The following is a 27,833-nucleotide window of genomic DNA, read 5'->3' as shown; positions in this document are numbered from 1 at the left end:
CCAGACCTAGCAGGACCCACACTCGAGGCTGTTGGTAAGCGTGCATGCCCCGTCTGCACGGGCTCTGCCATTGGGCCCACAGACCCTGGCGGTGGGGGGGGGGTTCTGCGCTCTGTGATGGAGGTGGCCGCTCGTTTCCACCCCGTCCGTGGCTGGCACTGGGCCACATGGGAGCGCCTGAAGCCACGGGACTGCGTCCCTCTCTCCCCCAGGGGGGCCTTTTCCATGGAGACCGTGAGCCCCACCCCCAGCCTCAATGTCTGCCTTGCGCTGTGCCCACACACCTCACATTTGTGTGGTTTCTCCTCTGTGGTGTGGAGTGAGTGGGGCAGTGGGGGGGCCCAGGGACGTCTCACAAGTGCAGCCCGCTGAGTTAAAACACTGAAGTACTTGGGCTGGGTGGGTTTGAGCGCGTGGGTGGTAAAGTCACTTTATGAGCGCGTTGTTCCGGGGGCACAGTGCTGTCGTGCTGGACGCTGGCTGTGGCTCCGGCGGCCAGAATGTGCGACCTGCATTTGCTGGGTTCTCTGGAGGCCCCTCGGCTCTCACTGTGGAGCTCCCCGGGAGCAGCAAGCAGGAGCCCAGCACGGACCCAGGGCCTGGGGCCAGTCAGGGACGTCCATGTCCGTGGGCACTCCCTCGCTGTTCGACAGTTTCGGGGGATGGTCCGTGGGCGTTGGGTCCGTGGATCTCAGTCCAGGGGTCAGGAGGTTTGTTTCCCTGTGGTCACCGTGGGTCTCTGATAGCGTGGAGACCGCTTGGCCCCGTGTTCCTTGTTCTTCTGTGCGACGGTCATTGTGTTGTGTGTACGCTGGTGACACAGGTTAGGTCACGCGCACTGGTGTGGGCGTGTGCACACGTGTGTGAGTGCTGTGCCGTGTTGGGCTGTGTAGCGCCGCGTCCTCTTACCCGATGTGACTCTGGAATGAGAGGAAAGCGGGTTTCCGCTGGACGTCTCAGCAGACGGGACCCCCGTTCGCGCCTCCGTGAGGCTCCGTGACATCGCAGGCCGCACCTCGTCAAAGGCAGTCTTCGCGCTCTGGGGCGGGCTCTCCGAGTCCTGTCCCCCGAGTCGGGCCGGCTGTGGCTCGTGTTCTGCTTGCGGAGGCAGAAGGGTCGAGCTGCGGGCCTGGACAGGACGTGGGGCTGCCGGTGGCCCTGAGACTCCACTGCCTCCCAGTGTGCTCTCCCAGCGTGCTTCTGACGACGGGTGACGTCGCGTGGTGCTGCTGCGTCGTGGGCCTCTCCGCGTGCTTCGCCCCACAGGCCGCCGTCCCCTGCACTGAGCCAGCTGCAGCGCTGTCCTGCGCCTCCTCCCAGCAAGGGATGTTGCAGGGGTCTCCTGGGACCGGAGGGCTGTGCAGTCGCAGCTCCCCGGGGATGACAAGCCAGGGGTTCTGGGACATGCAGGAAGCTACTCAGCCCTGCCCTCGGGAACACACACACAGAGTGGGTGCGGACCCCCTTTCTCCCTGGGTCTCTCAGGTGGGCCCAGCGTTTCAGGGCTTCTCAGCGAGACTCGGGGAGAGCAGACGCCAGGCCGCGGCTGCACGGACGTTGTCCGAGGCCTCAGCTGCCAGCCCTGGGGTGGGTGTGGAGGATGGGTGCTCGTGGCCTCCCACGTGGCTGAGATGCTGGGGCCCCCACGGGGCTGGAGGGGAGGACTGGGTGCTGGTGCATCTGTTCAAGCTCTTGAACGCGGTTTCAGTGCACAAAGGAATGTGAGGTTCTCTCTTGTGACGGTAGAGATGGTGCCGATGTGCTCCGGGATTTAGTTGACTTCATGGCTGACTCTGGATTTGTGCGACTATCTTACACCCCAAACGGGATATTAATGTGAAGAAATGACCCTCAGAGCGCACATCAGGCTGGCAGCACAAGCAGAATTCCACCGGTGACTCAGGCGTGGGGGCCTGCAGACACCATCGGATGCGCCTTGGGGCGGGAATGACACTCAGCATCGTCCTCGTGTGACGTCGAGATCAAAGCGTAGATGAGGATAGACCAAGATATCATCGGTGTCGTCAGGATCGAAGTTTCTAGAACAAGAGAAAAAGGATATGTGTCAGGGTCCCAAGACCACCCCCGGGTTGGAAGTTGGCTGGAGGACACCCAAGACTTGGCTCTTGCCTCAGAGCCCTGGGAAAAGGCGTGTGGTGCAGAGCCTGGGGGAACCCGGCATGGCTTCCCACGTCCTCCCCACTCCGTGGAGTCACGTGGGATGCGTGTGATTCCCAGCCCAAGCCACTACAGCACGTGTGATGTGTTGTCATCCAGGGAAGCCCCCCAGAGACCCAGCACCCAGGGTTTGTGTTCGGCTGGTCACAGGCACTCTCTGCCTGGCATGCACCAGGCTGCAGACTCTCAAGGGAAAGCAGGCCTGAGCATAAACCACATCTTGGTACAAGTAGTCCAGGCACAGGGGACCACTCTTACCAGTTCTGGGAACAGTGAGGATCCTCCCGAAATCACTGTACCATAGCCAAGGACCAGCCCGGCAAGCAGGCTTCTCTGCGGATACACGGTTAGGCCTGTGTAACTGTCTTTTGTCCAAGGTTCATGCTTAAAATGTGATTCAGAGAGCGTGTCTGAGACTCAGGAGCATCCAGGCTGGAGGGGAAACGTCTCAGGTAGTGACAGACTCAGGTTCACAGTGAGCCTACCCAGAACCCTTGCTGGTGCTTTGTTTAGCCAGCCCACAAACAAAAGCGGAGCATGGGACGGGGAACGGCAGAAGGCATGGGTCCTAGCCCTTGTCTCAGCCGTGACGTTCATGCTCATGACTGCAAGTGCCTGGCAGCCGTGGTGTGGAGGGCCAGGCACACCTCTGCCCCTCGTCGGGCCTGCTGGCTCTGCTCACGGAAGGAGTCCCCCAGATGCAGTCCTGTGTGGTGAGCTTCAGGTCCTCTGAGGGTCTGGGGCGACCCCAAGGCTCTACGTGCCACAGGAGGGCCCAGGGAAAGCCTTGGTGGGGCATGGCTTGGTCACTGAAGAGCCCTCTGTGGCGCAGGCAGAGCCCTCACGGTAGGGTTTGTGGACCCAGGAGTCCTGGGAGGCCTGTTCTTGGAGGAGGCCCAGCCCGGGCAGCCTGTGTGTGAGAGCCCGTGTCTAAGCCAGGGCCTCAGGGGCCTGAGCCTGGGCCTGCACGTGTGGTCTCATTGCTTCCTCGTGCAGTGTGCACCCCCCTCGCACACATCCTGGAGCCAGAACGACCAGGTGCCCTGAGTTCCTGACTTCGCACGTCATTCTGACCACACCCCACGCGGGGTAGAATGGCCAGGGCCTGCGGACGTGCACCTCTGGCCACGGGTGTTTCTCTTCCTCTGGCCTACCTGTTCTAATCCTTTGCTCTTTTTCTGAGTTTCTGTTTTTGTTTTACCAGTATTATATTGTATTATGTGTTCTGTGTATTAATTCTTTTTGTGAAAAAAGCAAATATTGGCAAACACTTTATCTGTTGTTCATCTTGTTTGTTTTGTCCTCCAGTGGATTCTTTTTGTTTTATTAGCAAGTGTGTGCGAGACCGTGGGAGGCGGGGAGGAGCAGAGGGAGAGAGAGAACCTCAAGCAGACTCCCCACTGAGCACGGAGCCCAGTATAGGGCTCGATCCCGCAACCCTGAGATGGTGGCCTGAGCCGAAAGCAGGGGTCAGACCCTCACCTGACTGAGCCCCGGCGCCCCCGTGCTGCAGGGGCTCTAAGTTAAAGGACAGCGAGCCCGTGCTTCCCTTAGGTCTGTCGGCCTCCGTGCTCAGGGTCCTTCATAGCCCAGGTTTGAGCACATTTAATATATTTTAAAACAGTTATTTAAATGTGTTGTAAATATATTTTTTGATGGTTTTACTGTTTTACATTTGTGTCTTTAATCCATTTAGAGGATTTTTTACTTTGGGGGATTTTTCTTGCCCCAGTCTTCCCCAAGAAGAGCAGCCCCTCCGCTGATGGCCAAGCCAGGCAGCATTCTGGTCCTTTCTCCGGGCCCCCTTCCACCCTGCCCAAGAACATCAGCTGTTCTTACACATCAGCATCTTGGAATGAATTCTAGAACCAACTTGTCAGGTTGCCTGAATGGTCACTTAGGATGCTGTTGCACTTAATCCACGTTATGATCATTTCAGGGCAGTTGGTCTGCGCAGGGCTGGCTCTGGCTTCTAGCAGAGAGGCATCCCCAGGTCCAAGGGCTCCTTTCCTGCCCTCCTGATGCCTGCTGGCTGCAGTCAGAGGACGGGCATGTGGGGCGGCGTGCGGGCGGGAGTGCGGGCGGGGCGGTGAGCCTGGGCTGGCCTCTCGCGGTGCCTCTGGGCCTCCTGCGGCCGGAGCCAGCGGGACGGACTCTGCTGCTTCGGCTGCGTTGTGCAGAAGGCACTCCCCACTGTGAGCTGCGTCTGACAAAAGCCCTCACGTTAGACCACTTGAGTGGAGAAATACACCGTGTTTATGTTCGGGAGAATTAATTTTTGAAGGTGGTATCAGTCGGTATGTAAATTCATTGCACTATAAATAAAAATACCGATGCTTCGGTCGATTTTGATCTTAAAGTTCGTGTACGAGTTACCCAGAATTGCCAGCAGCATATTAAAAAAATAAGACTGGGGGTGAACCCATTGTATGTCACTTTTCTTCAAACGTGAGCACTGTGCCCATTTGGTGAAATGTTTGCTTGTGTGGGACTCGTATAAAACCAGTGAAACCTTAGGGTTCTGGTTAATGAACGGTGCTATGGCCATGGGTATCTGTATGGGGAAGATAAAGTTGAGTCTTTATCCAGTAACGGACAAGAACGTTCATCCAATTAGTTAAAAGATCTCATTGTCAACAGCAGTTTTTTTTTAAAGATTTTATTTGTCAGAGAGAGCACAAGCAGGGGGAGCAGCAGAGGGAGAGGGAGAAGCAGGTTCCCCGCGGAGCAGGGAGCCCAACGCGGGACTCGATCCCAGGACCCCGGGATCACGACCTGAGCCAAAGGCAGATGCCCAACCAGGCATGCCATCGACAGCAATTTTTTAGAGAAAATTAAAATAGGGGCATTCTTGTGACACCAAAGTGAGGTAGATTTCTTAAATGTAATAAAACTGCACCAGCCATGGGAACGAATGGTTAGTAAATGTAATTTAAAAAACCGTCTATCTATCAAGGCACATTTCTTTCAGGTTTCCAAAAAAGTACGACCCTGATTGGGAGTAAGTGTGTTTGAATCATAAAACTCCCAGAGGGACGGTATCTATTACATGAAATAGGTTTTGGAGACAAGAAGCAGGCATGGAGGCAGCTAACAGGACAGATGGTGAATAAACTATCAGAAAACGCTCAGCTTTGGTAGTGTTTTGTAGACATTGGAGAGTTGAGTCTTGATCTACTCTCGCCGTCTCTGTCTTGAAATGGGTTGCGTGCAGACCATGGACATGCATCACTGGGTGGGTGCCCAGCGTGTCTGTCCCCGCTTCCTACGCTCTGCCCGGCCTTCTGTGGTCGTGATTGAGCCTTTCACGGGAGCCCCTGGTCTCTCCTTTCCTATCTGTTACATTCTTCTTCTTCTTCTTTTTTTTTTTTTTTTTTTAACGTTTTCACTGGCTGCTCCAGAGTTTGCAGTATATATTTCTGGCTAATCCACATCTCCTTTCAAATAGCCCCCGTACCACTAGCCCTAACCCTCTGGGCGCCACGGGGACCCTGCTCCCTGCCACTGGTACTCGGGGCCGGCATTCACATTGTCAACGCAGAATGTGTGCATAAGGGTGCTTGTCAGGTGTCTCGTTGCCATTATTCAGAACAAACCGGCATCTATTAAATCAGCTAAGAATAAGAAAAATGAAAGTTGGTTTTTTTTGTTTTGTTTTGTTTTTGTTTTTTTAACCTTCACTTCCTCTTTGATGTTCTTCTGTTCTTTATGTAGATCTGAGTTTCTGACCAAAGCATTTTTCTTCTCTCTGGAGAACTTCTTTTAACACGTCTTGCAAAGCAGTTCTACTGGCAACAGATTCCCTCAATGTTTGCCTGACTAAGTCTTTATTTCTCCTCACTTGTGGAGGATAATTTCACAGGGTGCAGAATTCTAGGTTTTTCCTGGGTGGGTTTTTTCTGTCCACACTACATATTTTATCTCTTTCTGCTGGCGTGGTTTCTGAAGAGACTGCTCCTGCCTGGTGTTCTCTGAGCGTCCTGGGCCCGGGGCCTGGTGTCTGACGTTAGTTTGGGGAAATTCTCAGTCATTATCGGCTCACGTACTTCTGCTGTTTTCCTCTCTGCGTCTCGTGTTCCCGTTACGTGTACCGTACACCTTTGCGGCTGTCCCACATCCTTGGAGACTCTGTTCTGGATTTTGTCAGTCTTTGTTCTCTTTGCTTTTCATTTTTCAAGGGTTCTGTTGCTCGATCTTCCAGCTCAGAGATTCTTTCCTCAGCTGTGTTCCGTGTAATCAGCCCATCAGAGGCATCCTGTATTTCTGCCACAGTGTTTTTATCTCCAGCATTTCTTTTTGATCCTTTCTTGGAACCTTTGTCTCTGTTTGCACTGCCCATCTGTTTTTGTCTGCCCTCTGCTTTGTCAGAGCCTTTAGCATGTTAATCGTAGCTGCTAAAGTTCCTGGTCCTGTGGTTCCAACACCCCTGCCATGTCTGCTTCTGGTGCTTTCTGTGTCTCTTGAAACTCGGTTTTTGCCAGACGTGATGTGCTGTCTCCCGTTTTGGTTGCCAGCTCCCGCGGCCGCATGTCTTTAGAGTAGACTAGCAGGCACTTTGCCGTTCTGGTTGCCAGCTCCCGTGGCCGCATGTCTTTAGAGTAGACTAGCAGGCAGTTTGCCATTCTGGTTGCCAGCTCCTGCGGCCGCGTGTCTTTAGAGTAGACTAGCAGGCAGTTTGCCGTTCTGGTTGCCAGCTCCCGTGGCCGCATGTCTTTAGAGTAGACTAGCAGGCAGTTTGCCGTTCTGGTTGCCAGCTCCCGCGGCCGCATGTCTTTAGAGTAGACTAGCAGGCAGTTTGCCGTTTTGGTTGCCAGCTCCCGCGGCCGCGTGTCTTTAGAGTAGCAGGCAGTTTGCTGGGGTCTGTGCCTCTCCGTCACTTGCAGTTTATGACTCCCCGTCCACCTCCACTCGCGACGTGCACTGAAGGTGCTCACTCGCATACACGACATGCCCGTGAGCCGCAGCCTGAGCCTTCGCACGACTCGCTCCATTTAAGCTCTCGTGACTTATCTGTAGAAGTTTCCTGTAATAACCAAGGCTCTTCTTTTTAATTCCAGTTATGCCAAGGGAGATTTGGACATATCTTACATCACATCCAGAATCGCTGGTACGTTTGCCTCCGCTAACCATAAGGACGTGCTCCTGATTCTTTCCTGTCTGAGGATGGCTCATGGCATGCAGGGCACGAGGATGTGGCTGGTGGGGAAGGAGAGGGTGCCCCTTGGGCAGCCACTCACTTGCCCAAGATGTGGCCTGGGGCACCTGTCCCTTTGCCCATCGTATCTCCAGGCCCTGCCGTGGACAGTACCACCGTCGACCCACCTTCTCCCCCTGGTCTGGAACTTTCTGGAACTCTGAGATCGTGAGGGGAGTGATGCAAAGCACATTTAAAACTTGGGTCTCCAAACACCGAAACCAGAATCCAGACACTTGGAGACCCTGCTGTGCATCAGGCTCTCTGGCTAAACTCACTGTCCCAGAAAGCACTGTGTGGAGATCCCAGAGGGTTGGTGGGGGTGGCGAGGTCTGTGTTCTGTCCGTTCCTGGCGGCCATTGTACTGATCAGTCAGCAGCTGTGGGGAGATGAGGAGCAGGGGCCCAGGTGGCCGACTGTCCTGCCCGTGGCTGGTGAGGCTGCGGAGGCCAAGTGCCACCATCCTGTGGCGGCTGACGTGGGCTGCTCTCTTTCAGTGATGTCATTCCCAGCGGAAGGCGTGGAGTCGGCTATCAAGAATAACATAGAAGACGTACGGTTGTTTCTGGACTCCAAGCACCCGGGACACTATGCGGTCTACAACCTGTCCCCGAGAACGTATCGGTCCTCCAAGTTTCATAACCGGGTGGGTGGCCTGGACGCTGGCCTCTCACTGCATGCGGCTTTCTTCCAGTCGGCCCTCAGACCCACGTGTGGCATTCCCCAGCAGCAGTGGTAGCAGGCGGAGCCCATGGCTCTGGTGGGGGGGGGGGGGCTTGGGTACGGCAACACGGGGCCCCCGTGCAGCACACAGCGGGGACGGGGGCTTTCTCTGGAAGACTCCGTAACGTGACCCGTGAGGAGACAGATGGGCTTCAATGTGTCCCCTGGAGATTGCTAAAATCTAGGGTGCTTTGTTGCTCCTCACCAGTGAGGCTGTGAGAGGCCACGTGATTTTCTTAGTAAATGACCACGTGGGACACAGACACTTTCATGGTATTTAGACTGACCCAAGCACGGGGAAGGGTAGATTCTCCAGTCTTCTTGCCAAGTCTGCATAGCCTGGTACACATCCTAGAGCACAAAGCTCAGGAGCAGGGGGCCTGGTGGCATCTGTCCAGAGTCAGTGCCCATGGTGGGGCTCCCCCCCGTCCCCCTGTGTCTGCACCCCCAGCTGGTGCAGGGAGCCCAGGCTGAGCCCAGCCCTCTGCCCGCAGGTCTCCGAGTGTGGCTGGGCGGCCAGGCGGGCCCCAAACCTTCAGAGCCTGTACAGCGTTTGCAGGAACATGCATTCATGGCTCCGGCAAGACCACAAGAACGTCTGTGTTGTGCACTGCGTGGTGAGTGTGAGCCTGCCCCATCCCTGCCCTCCACCTTGGGGGTGCGGTAGCTGAGAAGAAAACGTAAACCAGGGAGAGTAACCCACGCGCTGGGGAAGCTCACAATCTGCTGAGGGGATGGAAGTGAGATCCAGTGCGCCGAGGAGGGAGGCCGGCGGGGCAGCTGGGGTCCCCTGCACACTCACAGGCCTTGTCTGATACTGGGTGACGCCCCTGGCAGCACGGGACCACCTGTGCTGGAGAGCGGGGGTCTGTTTGGGACACGCTGGGCTAGCACTTGGACTTGTGGCAAGTCCTGTGAGGAGCGGGTTCTGTCCTGGTGTCTGCAGCTGGTGACCCTAGGCCTAGCTGCCCTGGCGTGGCCCCTGTCACTTCAAGGTAGCAGACCCCAGAGGGAGCAGCAGCTGCCTGTGCCTGGTGGGACCCACGCCTTCTGTGGGTCCCCACCGCTTCTTGGGGAAGACTGCCCGCACAGGTGGTCCTCCTACTCCTCTTTACAGAACACAAGGGGTCCCCACGGGTCATTCTTTCCCCGCAAGGCAGCATGCACATGAGCCTCAACAGCCTGGCCCTGAGGCCACTCTGCCTCATGGGACCCCTGTCTCTGCTCCTCCTCACTGTGGCTGAGGACAAGCCTTATTTCCAGTTTCCCACCTGCACAGTGAGGGTTTGTTAGGAACCTCTAATCTTTCTGGACTCTGAATTGTACCCCCGTCAGGTGTGTTTTCCTAAGTTCCCAAGTAGGTTTTGAGACAGGGGAAGGCCCTGTGGCTGTTGTCTAGGGAGGTGTGTGATTAGGAAGCCGCCTTCCTCCAGCCGCAGCTGTGTGAGCCTGGCCTGTGCTGTTTGTCCTAGGACGGGAGAGCCGCGTCTGCGGTAGCCGTCTGCTCCTTCCTGTGCTTCTGCCGGCTCTTCAGCACCGCGGAGGCTGCCGTGTACATGTTCAGTATGAAGCGCTGCCCGCCGGGCATCTGGCCGTCCCACAAAAGGTACGTGTGTCCCACTTTGGAGATGTCGTCCACGGCATCACCCTCGGCCGGGTCGTAGCCGAGGGTGCTGGGAGGTGGGAAGACTTTAGGGCCCATGTGCAGAAGTGGGCGAGGCCACACAAGTTGGGGGAGTCTGTGCCTTCCTGAATCCTGGCTGGCCACTGGAGGGACACACAGCTTCAGGACAGGACCCCAAGGTATCTGACAGGAGATTTAAAGTAACTGATTAGTGTGTTGAAGGTGCTAATGAAGAAGGTAGGCAAGACCTAGGAGCATGTGGTCACTTCAGCAAAGACGGGAACTGTAAGTCTCATGCGCAAACATCAGACGCGAGAAAGGCAGTGTTAGTGGAGGCTGCCCCCCCGCAGGCTCTCCGGCAGCTGAGGGAAGGGCCTCAGCCTCTTGAGGGCGGGGCCGGCGGCATGACTCAGACCAGAGCGCAGAGAGGGATCACGGGAAGGGGCTGAGCAGCCAGGCCTGCAGGCCGTCTCGGGCCATTGCGGGAGGCAGAACAATGGGGAGGGCAATGGGCAGACACAGTTGCCAGGGAATTCCCAAAATTAATGAGACACCAAGCGTCCAAAGCTCAGAGGACACAAAACAGGGTGAAACACTAAACAAACATGCAGAAAACCCACTCAGATGCACCGTACTTCGTCTCCTGGAGACCCCACACACACAGAGCTCAAAGGTCACCGGAGGGCAGAGGCACAGGCCACGTCAGAGTTGTTGGAATCCCCAGGGCAACCAGTAAAGGTTCTGAGTACGAGAGTTAGTAAGTCAGCAGAGGAAATGGACAGAGTTATAAAAAGTGCTCACTTGAGGAAAAGACCAAAGAAGAAGAAATGAGGAACAGAAAGCAGTTAGCAAGACGATGCGGTAGAAGCCGGCCACAGCAGCGGTCGAGCTCTGAAAGTGCCCATTAGGAGGAGGATCGTCAGACTGGATAAAAGAGCAAGACCCAGCGGATGCCCTGTCTGGAGGAGCCCCGCTTCTGCCATCAAGATGGAGGAAGCCGGCGGCAGCCGTGGAGGAGGGCCGTGGCACCGGTGCCGGGTGACTAATCACCACAGACTGAGCGGCTCAGAGAGCCCGCACGTGCTTCTCCACCTCTGTGGGTCGGGTGGCCAGGCTATGTAGTGTGAACTTCACTGAGAAGGTCCGCTGCTCCCTCTGCAGTCCACTTCGGCGCTCACTCAGGCTGTTGGCGGGACTCGGGTGTGGATGGGGTGTGGGCATCCTGGCTTCGTGCTGGGAATGAGGTGCATGCAGGCCTCCTCTCGTGGGGGAGAGCTCCCCGAGCAAGGCTGCTAGCGCAGTGCAGTGTGACCCACGCTCAGAGGTGGCCACCCTTCCCTCCTGCTGCTTGGAAGCCAGTCCCCACTCCCTCCCCGTCTGGAGGAGACCGGGGTCACGACACGAGGGCAGGGACAGATGCCTGGGGTGTGCACCCCGCGGGTGCCGAGAAAACCACCCAGGAGAGCTGGAGGAGTGAGGCACGTGAGAGCAGATTCCAGGTCTGTAGAGCAGAAAACAGAATTGGAAGGAGAAATGGGCAGTCCCAGTTGTAGGCATCCACATTCCTGCCTCGGCAGTGGATGGAACGAGTACTTGGTCAACTCGGGACAGAACGCCGTGGGCAACCCTCTGGATGACATCTGTAGACCCTTCCACCCCACAACCAAAATAGACCTGTTCCTCTCAAGTGTTCACGGGCCATTCAGTAAGAAAGATCATATTCTGGGCCATTAGGCTGCAGTAACAGAAGGATAGCAGTCACATAAAGTGTGTTCGTGATAGAGTTACACCAGAAATTGGTAACAAACAGGGGCGCCTGGCTAGCTCAGTCAGGGGAGCATGCAGCTCTTGCTCGGGGTCGTGAGTATGAGCCCCATGTGGGCTGTGGAGATTGCTTTAAAATATTAAAAAAAAAAAGTAATAACAAACATAGCTGAAAAATTTCCTAAATTTTTCAAAATTAATACACTTCTGTATTACCCATGAGTCAAAGAAAAAGTCTCAAGGGAAGTTTAAAAATATTTTAAACCAGGGCACCTGGGTGGCTCAGTCGTTGAGCGTCTGCCTTCGGCTCAGGTCATGATCCCGGGGTCCTGGGATGGAGCCCCGCATCGGGCTCCCTGCTCAGTGGGGAGCCTGCTTCTCCCTCTCCCACTCCCCCTGCTTGTGTTCCTGCTCTCATCGTGTCTCTCTCTCTGTCAAATAAATAAATACAATCTTTAAAAAAAAAAAATTTTAAACCAAATGAAAATTACATCAGATTTGTGAGGTGAAACTAGAGCGCACTGCTCCAAGGAAAATTAGTCACACTGAGTACTCATGTCTGTGGAAACCAGATGCAGTGAGCCGACTGTCGCACTGAGTACTGATGTCAGTCGGCAACCAGGTGCGGTGAGCCGACTGTTTGTCGCACTGAGTACTCGCGTCTGTGGGAACCAGGTGCAATGAGCCGACTGAGTACTGAGTACTCGCGTTGGGAACCGGATGCGGTGAGCCAACTGTCACCCTGAGTATTCACGTCTGTGGGAACCAGGTGCGGTGAGCCGACTGGAGCTTTGGGGACATGACAGGCGGGTGACGTGGCATGCCTCTGGCCCTTGCAGGTACATCGAGTACATGTGTGACATGGTGGCAGAGGAGCCCATCACGCCCCACAGCAAGCCGATCCTGGTGAAAGCCGTGGTCATGACGCCCGTGCCGCTGTTCAGCAAGCAGAGGAACGGCTGCAGGCCCTTCTGCGAGGTCTACGTGGGGGACGAGCGCGTGACCACCACATCTCAGGAGTATGACAAGATGAGGTGAGCTCAGGGCCTCCCTGGCCCCATGGCCATCAGATTCATTCACTTTCTCTCCTCTGGGAGACTTTTAAGGAGAAAGTCTGTCAGAGCTGCAGAAAGGTGCCAAGGCCCCACCCGAGGTGGAGGTGGTGAGCAGGAACACGCTCGGTGAGCCGGTCCCACCCAGTGGGCACCAGGTGTGGGAGGTTCCCAGGACCAATGTGCTGAGGAGTAGCTGCTTTTTTTTTTTTTTAAGATTTTTTTTATTTATTTGACAGAGACAGTGAGAGAGGGAACACAAGCAGGGGGAGTGGGAGAGGGAGAAGCAGGCTTCCCGCTGAGCAGGGAGCCCGACGTGGGGCTCAATCCCAGGACCCTGAGATCATGACCTGAGCCGAAGGCAGATGCTTAACGACTGAGCCACCCAGGCCCCGCGAGGAGTAGCTTCTTAGAAGTCAGTTCCCAGAGCAACACCTCTCCCAGAAAAATCTGGCAGGAAGACCAGCAAAATAAGGATGTGTGGATCTAAGCGTTGGTGCTTTAGGGGAGCTTGAAGTTCTTGCCGGGCTGCCGCAGCCTTCCAGGACCCCTGCTCTCCGGAAAGCTGTGTGTGACTTAAGTGAACCTTTCCTCATCATTCTGCTCTTTAGGGATTTCAAAATCGAGGATGGCAAAGCAGTCATTCCCCTGGGCATAACCGTGCAAGGGGACGTGCTTATTATCATTTACCACGCCAGGTCCACCCTGGGAGGAAGACTGCAGGCCAAGGTACGTGGGCGCTCACGCCAGCCTGGGCTGTCATTCTGTGAGTTCTCGTGGAGGGTTCTGAGGCCCGGTGTTCAGTGAGAACTGCCTTGTGTAGCCCAAGGCAGAGGGGATTTTAGCCCGAAACACCCGGAGTTCCCCATACTGCAGGAGGCTGTCTGCATGGGGCGTCTGCTGAGTTACGGCTTTGGGGCTGCCCTACCTCAGACCCTGAGAAGCTGCTTGTCGGGAGGGTGCTGTACGTGAGACCCTCAGAGCCTGTCAGCTGTGAGGTGTGTGTCTGCAGTGTGAGCGGGTGGAGTCCTCCCCAGCTCGAGGGTCTCCTGTCTACACTCTGTCTGCAGGTGGCATCCATGAAGATGTTCCAGGTCCAGTTCCACACGGGCTTCGTGCCTCGGAATGCAACTACTGTGAAATTTGCAAAGTATGTGGGTGTCACGCGTGGGAGAGGTCAGGAGGGTCAGGTGCACGGTGCCCACCTGCCGTGCACCCCGTGTAAATGAGTGCCGTGCGCTGGACCCTGGTGGGGCGATGTGGTTCGCACATGGCTGGGTCGCCACACTGAGCTCTAGTCCTGGGTCTTCCCCACCTCGGAGCGTGCCCAGAGTCCAGTATGTGGTGCTTCCGTTGAGCCCCGGTGGCCGCCACTGTGCACCTAGGTGACCTGGGGACGGGCCTGGTGCGTTTCTTACTAGAATTTAGTCATTTCCACCCTGGACTGTGGTATAAACAGCTGAACGGGTGTTTCTTGGTTTTTTTTTTTTTTAAAGATTTTATTTATTCATGAGAGAGAGAGAGGCGGAGGGAGAAGCAGGCTCCCAAGGAGCAGAAAGCCCAATGCGGGACTCGATCCCAGGACCCCGGGATCATGACCTAAGCTGAAGGCAGACGCTTAACCATCTGAGCCACCCAGGCACCCTGTTTATTGCTTTTTTAACACGTAGAGTACTTGGGATGTGCAGAGTACTCTGCTAGGCACTGAGGTCGGAGGTAATTAAGAGAAGTTCACCATCTGGGGTTAGAGATAAAAGCAGAAATACATACAGTCGGGGATAACCCCCTTGACTTACCCAGGGCTCTTCAGGTTCTTGCATTCCCAGATTCATCACCTCGTTAGGGTAATGCATGAGGGCCTTGCACAGCACACCTCGCCCCCAGTCCCTGGTGTGTGTGCAGACCTTCTGTTTGTGGCGGAGGTGCCCAGGTAACGGGACAAGTCTGCACAGCGGGCATTGGGGATAGAGAGAGAATCCCAAGCAGACTCCCCGCCCAGCGCGAGCCCAACGCGGGGCTCGATCTCACCGCGCTGAGATCACGACCTGAGCCGACACCAAGAGTCAGACGCTTGACTGACTACGCCCCCCAGGTGGTGTCTTTTCCACTTTGTCTCCCATGCGTGCACACCGGCCACCCGAGCAGAAGTGTTCCAGGGGTGAGAGGAGAGCCGTGGAGGGGCTCTGGAGACGCCGCGTGCATGCCCAGGACCCTGTGCCCCATCCTACCCAGACAATCAAGGGAATATTGGGACCCACCCCCACAGTCCTGGGAGGACTCACTTCCGACCCTCTGGATGCCGGAGGACCAGGGAGTCATTACCTCTGACTTAGGGACTTTCATGGGGGCTGGAAAGAGGGCATTTTTGCCTGAACGTCCCAGTGTGCCAGCGCAGAACCTGACCGAGCTGCGTTCTTGGGCCCATGCATCAGTGTGTGCAGTGCTTCCAGAAGCGGATCACGTGGTTAAATGGGGAGAAAGCTGTGGAGCTGCCTGATCGATGCAGACGAGCGTGTGTCTCCGGTGGGCAGGACCCATTTTGCAGAGGCGGCTGAAACAGGACAGCTTGAGAAAAGAACTTGGAGCAGTATTAGCGGGTCCATCCTCGATGAGACCTTCTGTCACGAGGGAGGGTCCCCGGTGTGTTTAAGTGGGCAGAATTGCAATCTGTGACACAAGGCAGCATTTCTGTTTCTGAGCCAAGCATGTTGGCCCCTGGTGCCACCCAGTGAGGCCTGGGCCTTACGCCCTCCTGAAGTGCAGGGTGGGGTCGCGGGGGTTGTGGCCCTGCTCACAGACCCTCATTGTTCCCTCACTGACCTGCTGGGTGAGCTGGGCGGGCCCGGCCCCGGAGGCCATCTTTGGGAACCAGCCAGGGTGGGGAGGTGGGGATGGGTGGCCACCAGCGTGGTGCCCAGAGCTACCCCCAAGGCCCTGTGGCCCCCGGAGCTGAGCCTGCAGAGGTCATGTGCTCCTTTGTGTGGACCCCTGCCTCACTCCTTCCTTGTGGATGGGGGTCTAGGCCTCCTCTGGTCCTTGCTGGCTGCTGGACTCCCCCTTGACTGACATTGCTGCCTCGGGGCTTACCACCACGGTTCCCACGGGAGCCACTCCTGCCTGGCGGCGCAGTGACCTGCATCATCTCCTCGTTGTGGGTGCCCAACCTAGAGAGGAGGAAAGTGTGGGGTGGCCTGAGAGCCTGAGGAGCTCCCCTCCTGCCCACGTTGCCCCAGCAAGAAGAGCTCGGCTTCGGGCTGTTGCCCATACAGCTGCTCTGTTGGGTTTCCTCCCCTTGCGCAAAGGTGGTTTTGTCTTTGGAGGAGTGGGAAGGACTGAAACCAGCGGACGTTCCACATTAGGGTCACACATGCTCGCTGATTTTATTTCATTGGGTCCTTGGAAGTAAGACTTAAAAGGCTGCCGGGCTTTTCCTACCCAGACTGACCACCCAGTCTGCCCCCACGTCTGCGGCCCCACTGCCCAGTGGCTGTGGTTCGTTTTGGGTTATGGGTGCCACATGGACGTCACAGAGGACTGTGGGCCCCTCCTCCCACAGCTTGGGTCACTCAGGAACCCGCTGCCCCTTTTGAAACAGTAAGTAACCGCCCAGAGCTGTTAGGTGGCGTGAGAGAAGATGAAGGCTGGGAGCCTGCTGCCCAGCTGGAGAACAGGGCTTAGCAACGTGGTTTGTGAACATGTTATGAGAGGTGATCTTAGGGAACACGGGGAAATGCTGGAATCCCTAGAGAGGTACAGAGCCCCAGAATTCGAGGTCAGTGACCTGGCAGCCACAGCCCCCACTGCCAGCCCCACAGGTGACGCCCACACGCCCGCTCTTGGCATTCCTTGTCTTTCTCCTTCCCGCCAGCCGTGGGCCCTGCTGCCTGTCCCCTGCCACCCTCCCCCCTTCTACAGGGCGTTCCAGAGGTCTGGGTTTGACGGCCACTTGTGAATAGTTGGGGATTTTTGCCAGGGTGGGCAGCGTCGTTTTATGGAAACACGCATTTAAGGTCCCCCCGATCTGGATCGCGGGACCTGAGGGGTGAGGGCCAGGGTCCCCGCCCGCACACCTGCCCCGGTGAGCACGCGTGCCGTTTTGTGCTCACTTTTGGTTAATGTGGGGCGGCTGACCCGTGAAAGTCCTTCCTGACTGGCGTCTGGTCTCCCCTGGCAGGTATGACCTGGATGCGTGTGACATTCAGGAGAAATACCCGGATTTATTCCAAGTGAACCTGGAGGTGGAGGTGGAGCCCAGAGACAGGCCCAGCCGGGAGGCCCCACCCTGGGAGAGCACCAGCATGAGGGGGCTGAACCCCAAAATCCTGTTTTCCAGCCGGGAGGAGCAGCAAGACATTCTGTCTAAATTTGGTGAGATCCTTGTTTTCCAAACACACAGCGGGTGGTGTTGCCGCCACGGGAAACTCCTGGGGGCTGGGCTTGTCCCCATCCCCGTGTCCAGCTGTGCACTGGCGTACGGAGGCCCGGAGCCCCCACTTGGGACCTTCCCCGACACCAGCTTTCACGCCTAACGTGCTCGCATTTCCCGGGTTCGGGCCTCCACAGCTGCTCCCAGAGCCCCAGGACCGTGGGTAGCCCCTGCCCTGGGGGTCATCATGGGCCAGCTGCGGGGGTCAGGTTGGAGTCGCTTGCTGTTTCCAGTGTACCTGGAAGAAGTCAAGGCTTTGTTCCGGACCCGCAGGGCACAGCGGGGCAGACCGTCCCTCTCCGAGTTGGTTATCTCGTGAGCAGTTAGAAAGGGGCACATGCAGCCCCACGGCGGGCAGGGCTTGAGGTCCCGCTTGCTGGCTGCGACACGGTCGTTTTCGCGTCCTTGGTTTGCGTCTTACGTCCCCTTCCCTGAGAAGCGTGTGTGTGTGCACGTGTGGTTTGGGGCAGCAGCTGAGCCGACACGGAGCTGCTCCCACACCGGGCCCTCTTTGGTGGTCAGCGCAGGTTTCCCGTGCTTCGGAATCGGGCGTCCGGCTGTGTGGCCTGGCCGCTCCACGAGACGCTCCGCAGCCCAGGGCCTTGGCCGCTGCAGGCGGTGGAGGCCTTCCGGGCCGTTCCTGACGCGCCCTTCCCCCCGCAGGGAAGCCAGAGCTCCCCAGGCAGCCCGGCTCCACCACTCAGTACGACGCTGAGGCGGGGTCTCTGGAAGCCGCGCCCGCGGAGTCTGAGTCCCCACAGAGCAGCTGCACGGACTCCAGCCGCTTCCTGCACACGCTGCATTGGCACGGTGCGTGGGGGGCCGTGGGCGTGGCGGGATGCGCCCTGGCCCTCACCTGTGCATCTTCTGCCCGCCGCTGTTTCCCGGCCTCCGGCGAGGCCTCACCCTGCCGTCCGGCTGCTATGCTTTTCTTTTCAGAGGAGAGAGACACAGAGACGGGCCCCGAAGCTCACTTTGCCAAGGAGAGCGCGTCAGCCCCAGCCGAGGACACAGGTGGGAGTGAGCCTTCTGACGAGGACGCGGCGACGCTCTCAGCCGAGAGCAGGGACGCGGCTGACGAGGACACGCCAGGCCCAGCAGCGAGGGCGCAAGAGCAAGAGTTGATTTTTGACGCGGCCACGCTGGGCACGCCGCAGGAGCCCACGCTGCAGGACAGTGTCGACCTCCTGGGGCTGGACTCCGAGGCAGGGCTGGCGCCCCCCATGCAGGCCTGCGGGGCAGCCCCCAGTACCGCCGACCTGCTCAGCCGCCTCCTGGGAGCCCCTGACACGGCTCCAGAGGTCCCCCGCGGAGATCTGCTGGGTGGCGAGGCCCCCCTGCTCTTCGCAAGCCCGGCCCCTTCCTTGAGCTCACAGAGCCCGCCCCGTGAAGGGCCCGCTGCAGCTGGTACGTTGCTCCATCCGCTGGGGGAACAGAGGATAGGGTTTTAGCAGCTTGGCCTTGTTGTCAAGATTACCTGGGAGGGGCTTCTGGGAACGGACGGGGTGGGGTCAGTGCCCGGCCCCTCAGCCACCCACTGGGGAGCAGCCCTGGGCCTGCTGGTCAGACCGCAGACCCGGGCCAGCCGCAGACCGAGGCTGCTGTGCGGGGCGACTCCTGAGGCCCCTCCGGCTCTCCCGTCCCAGGAAGGGCTAACCCTCCCCTCTCCCCGGGGAGTCTCGGGCAAGGGCATCCTGGCGTCCAGCACCTTCTTGGAGTCGATGCTGCGGCCTCAGCCTGGGTCTGAGGGGCTGTGGTGCTGATGGGACTTGCTCAGCTTCCCGGCTGATGCTTTGGGCCGAAGGCGCCTGCACAGAGCCTCACCTCCGCCCACTTCCTGGGTGTCCTTCCGCAGCCGACCCGTTTGACCCTCTCCTGCTGCCGTCTGGTCCAGACACCCAGCCCTGCTCCAAGCCTGACCTCTTCGGTGAATTTCTTAATTCAGAATCTCCTGCCGCCGCCCCCGCACCCTTCCCCTCCACCCACAGCGCCCCACCCCCAGCCTGCAGCACCGACTTCCTGCACTTGGGTAAGCACTGCAGTCACCTGCTGTGGACCCTGGGCCGACGGAGGGCAGCTGTGGGCTCCCCCCTCCCCTGGCAAGGTGACGCAGCCTGCAGCTGTCCACCCCGTGCACTCTGCGGGGTTTTGGAGGAGGCAGAAGGCAGTTTCTGGGGGCACCAGCATGCAGCCACAAGTCCATGTGGCTGGCCATGGGGTGGGAGGTCTTTGAAGATGTGTAGACCCTTATTGCTGCTTTGAATAGCGGCTCCGCTTGCTGACCCCCTTGTCCAGTTGGTTAGTTCAGTGACCACGGGACGCGTCCTTGGGCCCCTGAGGAAGAAGGAAGCCGGTCGGTGTGGGCCGAGCCCAGTGCAGCTCCCTGGGGACCCTGGGGGTGCGTGTGCTCAGCTCTGCTCACATGAGGGGGGACAGAGGGTGCCCTCCCAGCCTCCCACAGAGGGGACTTATGGCTGCCTGCCCCCACCAGGGGATACCCCAGATAGCTCTGCTGTCTTTCCAGGGGATCTACCGGCAGAGCCCGGCAAGATGACGGCCTCCACCAGCCACCCAGATCTGCTGGGAGGGTGGGAGGCCTGGGCTGAGGTGCCGGCCCCCGCGCCCACTGCGGAAGGTACGTCTCGGGTGGGACCCCATTCCCAGAGAAGGAGTGTGGGCCGGGAGGGCTCGGCGGGAGGCGTGAAGGGGGTCCCTGAGAGTGCTCCTTCGTGTTGTCCTGTGTCCCGTGGCTCCTTTGCCTCCTGGAGGCCCCTGGGCCTCACGGTTCTGAGGTCTGAGATCATGACCTGAGCCAAAACCAAGAGTCAGACGCTCAACCAACTAAGCCACCCAGGCACCTTTGGAATTCAAAGTATTTTTAATTGATTTATAAGAATTCTTTATGTAGTAACAGCCACACTTGTAACGACTGTATGGTGTTCCGTCCCGGGGTGCACAGTGCTGACTCGTTCTGACCCTCAGTGTCTCACATTTAGAATACCCTCCAGCTACGCCCTTGTGAGGAACATCGTAAAGCACGTTCACACGTGACATGGGTTCTGGGAGGTGGGACTCCAGGGTCAGAGCCGTGTGAGTTGGTAGACTAGCTTCTGTAAGGAGGCCATGGACGTGGACGGCCTTGTCTGGGGCTGGTGTGGGCACGCACACTAGCTGAGTGCAGCCTCAGGAGCGTCCCGGGGGTGCACCTTCTCATGCCCTCTGCCCTTCTCCAGGTCCCTTCTTCTCTCCAGGAGGCCAGCCTGCCGCCCCCGGCCCCCCAGCCAGCTGGACCAAGTCTCAGAGCCTGGACCCGTTTGCAGACCTCGGTGACCTCAGTTCTGGCCTCCAAGGTGACGTGTGGGGCCCCGAGCGCTGGCCCACGGCAGGAGGGTGCAGTCTGTGCTCCCCTTGCAGGGGCTGGCGAACGAGGCATCAGGCATGTGCGGGCCGTCTGGGGAGTAGGGACTTGGAGCCCTGGAGGGATGGACAAGATGCCCCACCCAGCGCCTATGTCTGCTGCCCTTGGCCTTGAAATCTCCTGGGGAACATGTCCTCCGGGTCCCTCGGTCTCCTCCAGACGCATGTGGGGCGTTGAGTACCACGAGTATCTGAGTGGGTTCCTCATCCTTGGCGGTCAGCAGGCGGGTGCAACTCCAGGCTGGAGACCGTGTCTGCTGGAAAGGCCCATTGCTCAGGCCTGCGGCGCCACAGGGGGTGGAGCTCTCCTTCCACAGCCCCTCACGGCGCCTAGCCAGCCTTCACTCTGGTTTGGAGATGCATGTTCCTCGGTGCTGGGGAAACTCCTGGCACCTGTACTTTCTCGTTCCCCTCTTGTGATGCGCCCTGGGTCTGCAGGACCGCCTCCCCTCCCCTGCCCCACGTCTCTGGTACATTGGGGCTTGCTCTGCGTCTGTCCATTGAGCCTTGAGGCTTTCCTTCTTTGAGTAGTTCCTGGCATTTCAGGTTGCGTCGTCTCTCTCTGAGGGCATTCCTTGGAATTTGGGTTTGCCCTTGGCCTTCTGCACCTGCGTGGCCTGTCTCTGGCCACTCACACCGGGATGGGCTGCCCAGAGCCTCCTGTTGGGGGGGCAGGACCTCTCAGGTCCCAAGTGACCCATGATTGGGCTGGAGCCCGGTCCTCAGGGTTGCACCGGGGCCCCAGGCCCTCTGTCACACGCCCTCAGGAAACGGGATCCTGACAGAAGCTGACAGAAGGAAAGGAGAAACAAACTCAGACCCTGGTTGTAGACGTCAGATCCCTCTCGACAAGTGATCCAGCTGCTGGACCTGAGGTTGGCACAGCGATGGAGTTGCTGGGGGCGCCCCCCGCCCGGCCCCGCTGGCAGGGCCCCGCGCCCCGCGGTGTTCCCAGCCCCCGGCAGCACCCGCACAGACACGCCCCGTCCCAGGCACCTCTGGGCCTCCGTCGAGACTCTGATGGTCCCCTGACCACATGGACCGGAAACCAGGAACGGCAGGATAACCGTCAGTCTTCACGCGCTTTGACGATGAGCAGTGAGTGGGTTATTTAGGAAGGATAACGGCGCCCTGAACCGGGTGAACGTGGACGCGGCTCAGCCGGGGGTTCGCAGCCGCAGCGGAGCCTTCTGGTCAGCATCAGGAACCTTCCCTCAGCGTGTCTGAAAAGATAGCAAAATAAACCCAAAGCAAGTGGAAGGAAGGAAATAATAACCAAAATCCGTGAAGTAGAAAACTGATGAAACAGAACCTGGTTTTTTTAAAAGATCAGGAAAGCTCAAAAATCAGTAAAAGCGCAGACAAAGCTCTACTGGGACAGATTGAAAAGGACGATCACACAAGGACATGGGGACGTCCCTGCGGGGACAGCGAGGGTGCGCGGGCCGTGGGCACTGACATCGGTCGCGTCCTCAGAGCTGGTCCCCAGCAAACCCAGTTGGCGCAGAGGCTGTTGTGGGAATATCCTTGTAACTGTGAGGAAAACGAATTCACACTTGAAAGTCTCCCAAAAAGGGAACCTCCAGTCCTAGATGGAGAATTTCATTGGAAAATTTTACCAAATGTTTCAAGAATTCCTACTGATTCCCCAGGGTCTTCCAAGATATGGGAAGAGGAGGGAAAGTTTTCCAGTTGATTTTAGGAAGCTAGCGTGACCCTGATACCAAAACCAGAATCTGTACAAAAAAAAAAAACAAAAAAAACTGCAGGGCAACGTCCCTCATAAATACAGACGCAGACTCTGAACAAAACACTAGCCTAGAGAACTGTCCGCACACAGAGTCGTGCACCACAACCGGGAACGAGGCTGGTTCGCCGTCCCACAGCCGGGTAACGGGGTGCCCCACCACGGGCCCAGCAGAGCGGTCAGCACCCCGTCAGCAGTGCAGGGGGGGCTGTTGGTGGTCAGCAGCGTGGACTTGCGTGCTGGGGCTGCCGGCACGGAGCCGGTGAGGCCGCCCAGGCCGCGGCAGATGGAGGGGCAGACCGTGCTCACGGGTCTGTAGGTTCAGCAGGGTTCCTACCGGGAAGCCCAGCGAGGGTTTCGGTCGACACGGACAAGCTCGTGGTAACGTTTATTTGGGAAGTGAGAGGACCTCGAGTGGCTGAAGCATTTCTAACGGAACAGGAACGTGGGAGCGTCGCCCGCCCCCACCCCCGGCTCTGGGCTTAGGCTGTGGGTGCTGAACCAGCACCGCCTGGTGTCGGGAGTCGAGCAGAGCAGGGCACCCCCGAGTGGGCCCACACGCGCCAGCGGGCTTGTGACGGAGGTGCAGACCCACCACGATGGCGCGGGAGCGACGGGCAGCACAGGCAGCCTAAAGCTCGGCCTCACACCGGGTGGCTCGGCATCGGCTCCACATTGAGGTGCAAACATGAGACACTTCACTTGGGGGAGGAGAGCATGGAGGAGCAGGTCTCTGGAACCCAGGGCGTGGTTTGCGTGTCACACGAACCACAACGGAGAAAATGATGCACGTCGTCATCACGGTTTGCTTCGCTAAAGACTGAAGGGTGGGAAGACAAGCTGTGGATGCAGAAAACATGTTTTTGAGCCCCGTGTTTGCCCTGGAGCTGACACCTGGGATACATGAGCACGGCAGTGAGCAAAAAGCCATCCACTCAGAACACGGGAGGCGAGTGCCTGTGCCCAGCGTGGGGGCCACCTGGCTGGGGGCCACCCCCAGGGCGTGGCGTGGCCACAGTGGAAGGAGTGTGGCCCCGGGTGCCGGTGGGGGTGCGAGACGGCTCGGCCGCTCCACCACAGAGCTGGGCGGTTTCCAACAAAACTAAGTGCAGCAACCACTTATCCCAGACTCACGGCAAAACTTCCTACGCGGTGTTCATAGCGGCTTTGTCTGTAACTGCCCAAAACTGGAACCAGCCCTGAGGTCCTCCCAGGGGTCAGGGATTGAACAAACCGCGTTGTCTTCACCACAAAATGCTGCTCAGCAATAAAAAGGAGCAGGTCCTGCGTGAGAAGCACCAACTGCAAAGCTTACTCTCTGATTCCGTCTCTAGAACATTCTTCCCCTAGGACGGGGAACATGAATATCGTGGTCTGGTGCTTACACGCGCGTGTGCGTGTGGTCGCCGTGCACGCTCACGCTGGTGTGCACGTGGCAGCTGGTGCAGCCGGGACCTGGGGGCCCGGAGCTGGTTGTACGGCTTGCTGTGCGTCAAAGAAGCAGCCGTGCATTCTGAGGGTGAGTGGGGAGGCGGTGCCCGCGCTTGTCCCCGCGCGTACCCGCTGCCCCCAGCCCCTGTGGACGTGAAGTCCTGGAGACAGCAGTGCCCCCGTCCGTAGCGGCTTCACAGGGCGCGGCAGCCATCACGCGTTCGGACACTCAACCCGCTGTGAACTGTCTCCCCAGGCTCACCTGCTGGATTTGCTCCTGGGGGTTTCGGCCCCAAAACAGCCCCTCCTCCCACGGGTGGCAGTTCCTGGCAGCAGACGAATCGGCCCCCGGCCCAGGGCACCGCGCGGCCCCCCCAGTCCAAGCCACCCCCCAAGGCCTGCGCACAGCCAAGGCCTAACTATGCCGCCAACCTGAGTGTGATCGGCAGCCGAGAGGAGAGGGGGGTCCGCGCCCCCAGCTTCGGTAAGTCCTGCCTCGGTCTCCTGTGTGTGGCTTTTTCAACTTTCCTGTGAAGCGGTTCGTAAAGCGGCGTCCTGCTGTTGCTCCCACTCCTGGCCCGACCTGGGAAGGAGTGCTCAGCGAGGCCCACGTCTGTTCGCTCGGCGGGGGCTCCCGCGGGGTGGCAGGGAATGCTGCGGCCAGGCCCACGCTGTCCGGGAGCCCACAGCCATGTCTGTCACGGGGACGGCACATCCGCGTTGACCCCAGGAGGTGACGGACGAGGCTTTCCTTGGATCCCAAAGGGTTGTTGAGCTAGACACTGTTCTGCAGGCTGCAGGCTGGGATGTACGCCGATTGGCAGGCCGCCCGTTTCTGACGAACTTTTCTTCCGAAGCGTTGGGGCAGCGGTGGGTCTCGCCCAGTGTGCACCCATGGGCACAGCCCCCGGCGCATTGTCTGTCGGCCAAGCCTCCGTTCGCTCGTAGGTCAGAAGCCGAGAGTGTCGGAGAGCGACTTTGAGGATCTGCTGTCCGACCAGGGCTTCTCCTCCAAGGCCGACAGGAAGGGGCCGAGGACCATGGCCGAGATGCGGAGGCAGGAGCAGGCGAGGGACGCGGACCCCCTCAAGCTGAAGGTGAGGGGGGCTGGGCGCCCCGAGTCTGCATGGGGGGGTCTCCTGCGGACGTGATTGGCCTTCACCCTGAGCCAGCCAGCAGCCGCCTCGTGAGGCTCCCGACTCCCGGACACGAAAGGGTCTCGGTCCAACGTGTTTGCAGAGACAGACAGCACTTGTGTTTACGCTTACGTGTGTTTTTGGACATGTTTTGGGGTGATTACATCTCGCTGCTCTGGACACGGCTTCGCGATGCAGCTCTGCGGGGCCGCCTTGTCCTGTGCGGTGTGTGGCTAGGCCCAGGGAGCGGTGTCGACCATGCCTGGGTGGGGTCAGCACAGAAACCGGGGCATCGGGTCTGGGTCTAGGCCGAGCGTCTCACGGTCAGAGCCTTGCTCCGTGTGGTGGGTGGTTTGTGGAGCCATCGGAAGGATGGCCAGCGGCTTGGCGGGTAGAGGGGGCAGAGGGGGCAGAGGCCCCGATCTGCTCTCCGCAGCACCTGTGCGTCCCGCAGCTCCTGGAGTGGACCGAGGGCAAGGAGAGGAACATCCGTGCACTGCTGTCCACCCTGCACACTGTGCTGTGGGATGGTGAGAGCCGCTGGACGCCCGTGGGCATGGCCGACCTGGTGACCCCTGGGCAGGTGAAGAAACATTACCGCCGCGCCGTGCTGGTGGTGCACCCGGACAAGGTGAGTGCTGGGCGGGGGCGGGGCGGGGCAGGATCGGGGGCGGCGGCGGGGTGCCGGGAGCAGGACTAAGGGCTCCTCCCCCTGGTCCGGCCCCCAGGCCGCAGGGCAGCCCTATGAGCAGTACGCCAAGATGATCTTCATGGAGCTGAATGACGCGTGGGCCGAGTTCGAGAGCCAGGGCTCCCGGCCCCTCTTCTGAGCCTGTTGTGGTCGAGGCCATGTGTGTGGCTCACGGAGCCCGAAGCTGCTGAGCTCAACCACCGGGGGCCCGTCCGTGGCCGTCATGGCGTGGGCTAGTGTGGCCACCCCGGATCGCTGTGCCCACTGTCCTCGGTGGACTCGACAGACGCCGCTCCCCGGCATGAGAAGAAAGAGCATTCCAAAGCCTCTGATTTTCCTTTTCTTTTTCTGGTCCCAAAGGAAATGTTGATTACGCGCCCCCCATAACTGTCACGGTTTGTGATTCCTTTCATTTTGTCCAGTGGCCAAGGGCTCTGCCCGCGGTAGAGTGCACTGCTCAGCTGTCCTGCCCTGAACCCCGTGCGCGAACACTCCTTTTGTGTGTGATCAGCCTGGCGGCCGCCTGTACATAATTAAACTATTTTCTGATGACGCTTGTCTTGGCGCCGTGTGACCTTCTCTGGGCAGTGGTGCCATCATCAGGCTCGTCTCAGCCCTGACCACGGAGATGAGCACAGGAACCCGCCGGCGAGCAGCGGACTCGGGCCTCTGTGGGCCTCCGGGCAGCGTGGCTCTCAGTCTAGGGGTCGGCCCTCACCGTGAGCACTGGACAGGCCCCACGGTCACTGCGCATGGCCAGAACAGAACGATGCTGGCCCAAGTCCATGTCCCACTGGGTCCCTCCTCCGCAGAGGGAGGCGGACACGGGCTCTTCGGATGCTGCTGTTGAGGAAATTCAAAGCAAGAGCTTTCTTTGACGAGAAGCCTGTTGAGGAGGTGCCGGGTATCCGGTCCTGCATGGTCACTCTGTATGCGGGCTTGGGGGGGCACCTGTCAGCACGACGCTTTGGTCAGAAGGGACATTACAAGCTCCCAGGGTCATCCTGCTCCTGTCCTGGGCTGGCCTGGGCCGAAGCTGCCACACAGTCTGGTCAGCGCTGTAGGCCTCGGGGAGCTCGTGTGTGGTCCCTTTTTGCGGAGTCCAGTGTGATACCGGAGAGAAGGAGGATTCCGTGGACTGGAGAGGGGCAGCCTCTGCCCTGCGTCCCGTTGCATGGGTGGGATGTAGGAGTTGACGTGGACTTGAACCATCGGTCAGTAAGGCCTGGGTGTCAGCCCGTAAACACCAAGTGGACGGCTCGTGTCCGGGCCGCCGCGAGCCCAGCACCAATGCCCCCAGGTAGAGGCCTCACCTAGAGTTGGACACTGACCAGAAGCTCAGATCCCACCTTCCCCTGCCAGTGACCACATTGGCCCGAGACTCGCCAGCCCTGTGGGTGCGCAGCGCGCGAGGCCCGGGGCTCGGAGGAAGGAGAGGCTCTGGCTTTTTGCCCTGGGGTCCCGTGGCCGCAGGACCAAACCAGAGGCTGGGACCCCGCCTGCCCTCTGGCCCTTGGGCTTGGCCCCCTCCGCTCCCCTCCTGGCACCCCTGCAGCTCTGAGTCTGGACGGAGGGCGGGGGGGGGGGAGAAGGTGGGTCTGGGCCTCGGCGCCATCCCTTTGCAGAGGTGACGGGTTCCCATGGTGGTCCGGGGCCCCACGGTGTGCTGAGTGACTCAGGCCGGTGCGGGCAGGCTCCCTGTGTTTGTTATGCGTTCGCTGCTATTTTTAGTCTCCAGCTCTTTTAACAGATAATGAGCGGCCTAAATAGCTTCAGAGATTTCACATCAAAGCTGCTCTGGATCCAGCACCAGGGCCAGACCCTCCAGGAGCCCCTCCCCAGCCCGTGCTGCCCTGGGAGAGGGGAGCTGCAGCAGCCCACCCGCCCCCTTAGTTTCTGCTTTTGGCACCGGCCCTAATTTACTGTCTTAGAGTGACATTCCAGAGGTTTCCACCTGCCCAGCCCACAGAGCTCTTAGCCTCCAGGCCATGGACCCAGTGTGGGGCTGTTGCGGTGCCCTGGCCTGTCCCCTGACTGTGGGGCTGCAGTGATGAGTACAGCCAGCCCGTCATGGGTCCTGGGGGCGGGGGGCGACGGACTCAGATAAGGGACCCAGCAGAGGAGCTGCCTCCCCAGGCTGCCCCCTTCTATAAACCCAGGACCCCGTGTCCACCCCGGGTCTGCAGAGGATGCCCCCACCCCCGGTGACTGGCGTCCTCGGCCACGGAGGGACACCGCTCTGCTGGGTGTGTGGCCCATGCCCCCCTCCCTTCCTGCTCCCAGACTGTGGGCGTTGCCTGCTCCCCGAGCCTGGGGTCCTGGCCGCGGTGTTAGTGGATTTGTCTTTGTGCCCTAGTGACTCGTCCTCGTTCCTTCCAGCAACTGCTGTGTGTTTCTTGCGGCAACTTGGGGGTGGTCTCTGTGGTTCCCGTGTAGGATGGTCTGAGAAG

General features: G+C 59.0%; 1 protein-coding gene across 8 annotated transcripts in view; it reads left to right on the top strand.

The window, feature by feature from the left end:
* Positions 1 to 25,935, top strand: part of GAK (cyclin G associated kinase) — a 54,427-nt gene extending 28,492 nt beyond the window's left edge. For 6 of the 8 annotated variants that reach the window (XM_036094324.2, XM_036094322.2, XM_036094320.2 and 3 more), the window contains 17 exons: positions 7,236 to 7,285; positions 7,870 to 8,018; positions 8,590 to 8,712; positions 9,568 to 9,701; positions 12,323 to 12,517; positions 13,147 to 13,264; positions 13,606 to 13,685; positions 16,710 to 16,903; positions 17,625 to 17,771; positions 17,901 to 18,368; positions 18,817 to 18,990; positions 19,453 to 19,596; positions 20,195 to 20,311; positions 23,813 to 24,040; positions 24,505 to 24,653; positions 25,147 to 25,323; positions 25,421 to 25,935. In XM_036094324.2, the coding sequence (XP_035950217.2) occupies positions 7,236 to 7,285; positions 7,870 to 8,018; positions 8,590 to 8,712; positions 9,568 to 9,701; positions 12,323 to 12,517; positions 13,147 to 13,264; positions 13,606 to 13,685; positions 16,710 to 16,903; positions 17,625 to 17,771; positions 17,901 to 18,368; positions 18,817 to 18,990; positions 19,453 to 19,596; positions 20,195 to 20,311; positions 23,813 to 24,040; positions 24,505 to 24,653; positions 25,147 to 25,323; positions 25,421 to 25,522 (2,749 nt within the window). In that variant the 3' untranslated portion in view covers positions 25,523 to 25,935. The remainder of the gene's footprint in view (positions 1 to 7,235; positions 7,286 to 7,869; positions 8,019 to 8,589; positions 8,713 to 9,567; positions 9,702 to 12,322; positions 12,518 to 13,146; positions 13,265 to 13,605; positions 13,686 to 16,709; positions 16,904 to 17,624; positions 17,772 to 17,900; positions 18,369 to 18,816; positions 18,991 to 19,452; positions 19,597 to 20,194; positions 20,312 to 23,812; positions 24,041 to 24,504; positions 24,654 to 25,146; positions 25,324 to 25,420) is intronic. The other 2 variants (XM_036094326.2, XM_036094321.2) reach the window with 1 other exon arrangement.
* Positions 25,936 to 27,833: the final 1,898 nt, after the last annotated feature.

The sequence above is a fragment of the Halichoerus grypus genome, chromosome 3 (genome assembly GCF_964656455.1).
Source record: "Halichoerus grypus chromosome 3, mHalGry1.hap1.1, whole genome shotgun sequence".
NCBI classification, from domain to species: Eukaryota; Metazoa; Chordata; class Mammalia; order Carnivora; family Phocidae; genus Halichoerus; species Halichoerus grypus.
The sequence above is the reverse complement of the archived record's forward strand: the minus strand, read 5'-3'. Positions and strand labels throughout refer to the sequence as shown.